This window comes from Poecile atricapillus, chromosome 3 (genome assembly GCF_030490865.1).
Source record: "Poecile atricapillus isolate bPoeAtr1 chromosome 3, bPoeAtr1.hap1, whole genome shotgun sequence".
Lineage (NCBI taxonomy): Eukaryota > Metazoa > Chordata > Aves > Passeriformes > Paridae > Poecile > Poecile atricapillus.
In genome coordinates this window covers 66,236,865-66,242,864 of record NC_081251.1, presented here as the reverse complement: position 1 = coordinate 66,242,864, position 6,000 = coordinate 66,236,865, and the positions used below count along the sequence as shown (strand labels likewise).

At 44.2% G+C, this 6,000-nt stretch overlaps 1 protein-coding gene across 3 annotated transcripts in view; it reads left to right on the top strand.

Annotated features, from left to right (window-relative positions):
- Positions 1-820: 820 nt before the first annotated feature.
- EPM2A (EPM2A glucan phosphatase, laforin) overlaps positions 821-6,000 on the top strand; it is a 36,662-nt gene continuing 31,482 nt past the window's right edge. The window contains exon 1 of one of the 3 annotated variants that reach the window (XM_058835655.1): positions 821-2,579. In XM_058835655.1, the coding sequence (XP_058691638.1) occupies positions 2,318-2,579 (262 nt within the window). In that variant the 5' untranslated portion in view covers positions 821-2,317. Of the gene's footprint in view, positions 2,580-2,684; positions 2,934-6,000 lie in introns of those variants that run through there. The other 2 variants (XM_058835656.1, XM_058835658.1) reach the window with 2 other exon arrangements.

Sequence of the window (6,000 nt, the reverse complement as noted above, 5' to 3'; positions counted from 1 at the left end):
TTGATTTGTGGGTTTGATTTGTAAAAGATGACTGGATCAGAGGGAAAGCTTTTAGGTTTCAGAATACTGTTGAGGACTGTAGGTGAAGAGTGCTGGCCAGGCAATACTAGAATAACAGGTCATTTTGGCAAAGGAAGCTATTGTTAATTCCTTAAGAGGATTAGGGTGACAGTTAAAACTAAATTTAGGGTTATGGCAATGGCTCAGCTGTGGAAGTACCTCATGAACTCCTTCAGTCCCAAATACTAACAGTAAATGGAACTACTCCCCACTTCCCCTTCCTTTAGTCCAGCTGAAATTCCAGTTTAGAAGATGATGAATCATAGACCATGCAAATCCAACAGGGGGAGGAAAACCCATACATTTGCCTTTGCTTCTTGACCTTAAAAACAAACCTTACAGCTCCTCAGTCTCAGATCTAATGGTAATAAATTTTATCCTGTCTACAGCCCCCACTCAGCCTGCAATTTCACTAATATAAACTACTCTTTTGTTCCCACTATCCCCAGCCATGGGACATCCCAAGCCAATTTATATTTCTAACTTTTATCTCAGTCTTACAGGATCCATCAGTAGATCCAGTTTTTCAGTCCTTCCTGTTGATCTCTCAATGTAACCTTAATCTGCACTAGGGCTTTTGAGGAAAATGCAGGAAATCAAGCTGGCCACTTTCTGTCATCTTTAACCTTAATCTAACACACAATATTGAGTGGCACAAAATGGACTAAGGCAGATCCCGGAGAAGAAATGGACTGAATTATTTTTAAAGATACTGCTTGACACATCAGCATCTACAGAACAATCTTTTATTGTTCCACAAGGCTTACAGGTCTAAGATGAGGACTCAATATTTACAGGCATAAAGCAGTTCAGATTTTTCCAAAGATGGATGTTGCTGGTCTCTCTTTACACTGGGGCTTAGACAACAGCCAGGAACTGAACTGTCAATCAGATGTACTATTGGATCCTGCAGTTTCTTAGCTGAGACTGTGACTGGAATTAACAGAAGCATATGGTTTTACGTAGACACAATATGCTGGGGAGATTCTAGGAGTCCTGTCATGCTTCAGCTTTAGGATAAAACCACAAAGTGGTTACATTCTGTCTTGTCCATGCTGCTAAAATGAAGGTGTATGGAAAAGAGAGACATCTGAAAGACAATTATGAGATAGGGTATGGGTAGCTCAACTGTAAGGTTGAGCAAAAACAGATTAAAATGTACGGCACCGTTCCAAAAAGGCAGCAGCGTTGCAGTGAAGCCAGCAGAAATGGAGGACAGCAACAATTCCATTCGCTTTGGTTACGTCTGGAAAAGTGGAATATCACACAAGTTCAATGAGTATCAGTGAAAACTGGCTAAAGCACACTTAAAAATAAATTTGGCAGCACATACACTTCAGTGTCGTCACCCCTGAATAAAGGAAACAAACAGCCATCTTTTGAGGCAGGATTTCTTTTGACTCATTGAAAGGCCTTCATCCTGTTCCCAGAACTTGACCTAAATAAAGTTACCACTCCTCTATTTCTGTCCTTAAAAGTTTCTGAAATGGGTGTATTCAAAGCAGGGACCGCCCTATAAACGGCTGGATTACATCCTCTTCCTCAGTCTTTTTAAGCCCTGAATATTGCTACACGTAGGAGTTGCCAAATTTTCCTCTTCTGGCTGTAAACAGAAAGCGTGCAATGAACTCCAGATTTCTTTTAAAAGCTTTCTAACCTCCCTCAGCATTTCACTTTTCTCACCACGGCTGGCTGGCTGTCAGCGGGGAAGACACAAACATCATGAACATTAAAGCGTTATTTGCAGCCAGTCCTGGTTTGTAGTTGCACGTATGGCAATTTTTAATGATGCGTTTGCTGTGCTAAATTAAGCCTGGGCTCTTGGGAGTAATTGCAGTGGCTTCCTTTAATGCAGCAATAATCATTGTTAAAGTCAGCATACGTGACGCCGTAGCCTTTGGCAACCAAGAGAGCCAGCGTTTAGCTGCGGAGAGGATTTTCCATCCCCATTTTAGGAGGCGACCGGGGGTCGGTGTTGTCGGAGGGGAAGTTCCCTGGGCTACGTGCGTGCGGCAGCCAAGCCGCGAAACCAGCGAAACCAGCGCACCGGGAACTGCCCCGACCGAAGGAGCCGCCGCTCGGGCTCCGCCGAGCCAAGGGGCAGCAGCGGCGTCCGGGGCAGTGTCCTGGGCAGCGCCCGGACCCCGGCGGTGTCCGGCCCCCGGCGGAAGGGCGGGCCCGGGCGGCGTCCCAGCGGCGGCCTTGCTGCAGCAGCGGCAGAACTCGTGTTAAACTACGTTCTTTGTGCGGCAGTGAAATGCTGTTCCGCTTCGGCGTGGTGCTGCCCGCCCGGGTGACGGAGGGCGGCGCGGAGCTGCTGGTGGCCGGCTCGCGGCCGGAGCTGGGCGAGTGGGACCCGCGGCGCGCCGTGCCCATGAGGCGGGCGCGGCCGAGCGCCCCGCTGCCCGCCCAGGAGCCCGCGCTGTGGCTGGCGGAGGTGGCGCTGCCGGACGAGGACGCCGCCAGCCCCTTCTGGTACAAGTTCCTGCGGCGGGAGGGCGGCCACTTCCTCTGGGAAGGTAACGGAGGGGAGCCCTCGCCGTTCCGCGCGGCCCCGGCGCTGCCCGGCCGCAAGGACGCGCCGGCCGTGCCGGGAGGGGCGGTGCGAGCGCCTCGCCCTGAGGGCAGGCCCGGCTGGTGCCTGCCACGGCCGGAGGGTGCCCCGCTCGGCCGGGAGGGTGCCCCGCTCGGCCGGGGGCCGTGCCCTAGCTCGCAGTTGCCGGCAGCCGGCCCGGCGGTGGCCTGAGCCCTGCTTGCAGGTAGAGCCGCCCAGGCTGCCGTGGCAGCGAGACCAGGGCTCTCGCAAACAAAAATATTTTTTAGCCGAGTGATGGAGGCGGGTGAATGCGGAAGGAGGCGGCCTTTCTAGATTGGTAGAGGTTATTTGGAACGGCTTCGTTTTTCCCCCCCTTTTAGGCATCCATTGCCATGTTTCGTTTTGTTTTCTTTCTTTCCCTGTAAGTAAAGAATTCAGGATGTCCTAGTACGCACTGTGCTGTGAGTTGTTACTTTATTTCGCTAAGGTGAAATGTCATGAAGGCATTTTCAGGCTAGTAAACTTTGTTATTGTGATTTCTTAAAGAAAAACAGGGAGAAGTTCAGTTACAGCTTTTCCAGTCTTCTTGCTGGTTCAGTAGTACTTCCGCCTTGTTTTCCTCCTGCTACGTGTTTTCAAATGTTGAATAACTCTAGTCAGTTTCCATGTGCTGTTCTAGTATATTTAAGTATTTCAGGCACAAGAGAACGCTCAGACAATTGTCTGCTAAGTCAGATAAACCTCTAAATATACCTCCTGTTACTAAAGAATGGATCTGACCATGTGAAAGGAAGACAGATCACTTGGTAATTTGTGATGGTATTTTTTTAACTCACAGCATAATAATCCATGTACCAAAATAACACATTGCAGAGCAGTTGCTTTTCACCCATTTTAAGAATACGTACCACACTTCTGAAGTGCCTGTCATGTAGACTAAAACATACATGTTGTCATAACTGTTGCATTTGTTTGTTCTTCTTTATGCTAATAAAAGACTTTGTGTTAATGCTACATTCACAGAAGTTCACATCATGAAGGACTATGTACATCATACAATAGTAATTGTTTTATTTAGCAGGTAAAACAAATAGCATATTCTTCCTGTTTTAACCATGTTTTTCTTTTCCAGAATTGCAGGAAAAGTGAATTTATGGAATAAAAATCTTTACATCTGTCCAAGGAAGCAGAATTGGGTCTCTTTTGAAGGTGCCAAGTTGTACATAATATGACAACGATACTAGTATATAAAGCAGTCCTCACCATGCAGAATGTATAAATAATAGTAGAAATAATTAGAATTCTATAGAAATCATAGAGAATAACGACAGAGAATCGGCAATTTTTAGGTCAGTGGTTACTGTCTGGTTTGGAAATAGTGGTAGCTCAAATTATTGTCTGTTCCAGGGAGCACATTTAGGAAATGTAGTCAGAGTAATACTGTGTTTTGGCAGATTTGTGGTTTTAGGATTAACCTGGGTGTCATTTTGTTCTTGTCATTGTGAATGCTCAGGAGTGTGAGCTCGCTCAGTGCTTAGCTGGAATGATAGAAAGCAAGTGGGCATATCCAAATGCAGAAGAATTTTTTAATTAGTCATTCATATCAATAATTTTTCTTCAATTGATATTTACAGGAAAGCACGAATTTGCTTAAACCTTGAAATTTGTTATCTTCATGTATTACATGAAGGCAGCCTAAGAATGTTTTCATATCCAATAACAGGAATCTTGAAGTTCTTCATAATCTAATTTGGTTTAATGTTTTTTGATTTCTGTGGTTTTTTTTAATTCTTGATCAATGAAAGTTTTGGCTGTCATCTGCTTATTATTATAAAAATCACAACTTGAAAAGACAATTTCCTTCTTAAATAAAAGAACAATTTTTTTTGTGCTAAACAAATGCTGTGCATTGTCTTTTTAGTATCCTGCATGTTTAGAATTAAAATGTGCTTTGGGAAACACTCAGCACTTGCAGAACATCTGCAGTTTTGAAGACATGTTTATGAGGGATAGAGGAAAGTGCAGAATGATACATGTTTATGTGTTGAGACATTCATCTGTAACCAGAGAAACTAGTCCACTTATGGATGTCAGATGTTTACATATATTGGATGTCGAAATCATATCCTGTATTTAAGAAAATTACTTCAGTTTTTTTATTAAGACATGTATATGTATGAGAATTCCACTGCCAGTGCATATTGTTTTTATGATAGTACAATACCATATCAAATATTTTGAATACAGATTGCAGCCATTCCAGTGCAGTGGGGAGACTGGAAGATAAAAGTGGGGGTAGTTATTTATGTGGGCTAGAAAAGTCAAAGTCACAGGCCAATGTTGTGTGGCTTTTGGTAGGAAGCTTTCAGGCTAGGCTTGGCCTGTACAAGATTCCCCGGGTTGTTACTTGGGCCTGGATGGAACAAGTTCCCCTCCCTAGGAGGAGGAGGTGGGAGCTGAGACTCCCCTGTGCTCCTGAGGGATCAGATTCTTGCCCTTACTGTCCCAGGGAGATGTTGCTGGTCTGCACCCAGGACCTGTCACTTAAAGCCATTGAGCATTTCTGGCTCAGCATAATCAACTGAGAATCTGGGAATAGGTTTAGAAAAAAGCTAAATTTATGTATGTACGTTTTTCCCCCCCAGCTACACCTGTGTGTCTGTGTACTTTGTTTTTGATGTTGATTCTTCAAAACTGGACTTAGCATCTCTCAGCTTGGAAACTAAAGGTATTTTGTGCCTACTGTCAAAACTAAATAAATACAAAATGAAACTTATGTTTGAATTTGTTTTTGTGAGTATATGATGGAACACTCATCTGTGCCTTTTTCCCCTTACTTTCATCTAAATAAACTGCAGGTACTAATCAAGAAACATGTTGTATAAAAGGACGGGGAATTTACTAGAAGTTTTCCCCAAACTTTATTTTGAGATGATAGAATACAATCTGCTGACACTATATTTTTGGGAAGGGGAAAAATAAATTAAATAAAAACCTAGTTAAGCTTGTAGTACATACATAAGCTTGTATTGTAAAATGTTGATCTTTTGTTCCCCAGAGACATTGTGGATGCCCCTTCCTTGAAGTATTGAAGGCCAGGTTGGATGGGGCTCTGAGCAGCTTGGTCTACTGAAAGTGTCCCTGCTTGGGGAAGAGGTGGGAGGCTTGGAACTGGATGATCTTCAAGGCTTCCAACCCAAACCAGTTTTTTATTCTGTGATTTTCATGTAGCTCTTACTTTGGTGTAGATGGAGTTTGCCTGAAGCTTGACAGATGCAGTATCACCAGTGAAAGCTCAAAAGCAGGATCAGCTGGTGTTCTAGTAGTTTGTTCAGATGAGCAGATCCTTAATCCTTCCAAAGAACTCACATTTCTAGTTTTGGGGAAAGAGGAGCAGAGAAAAT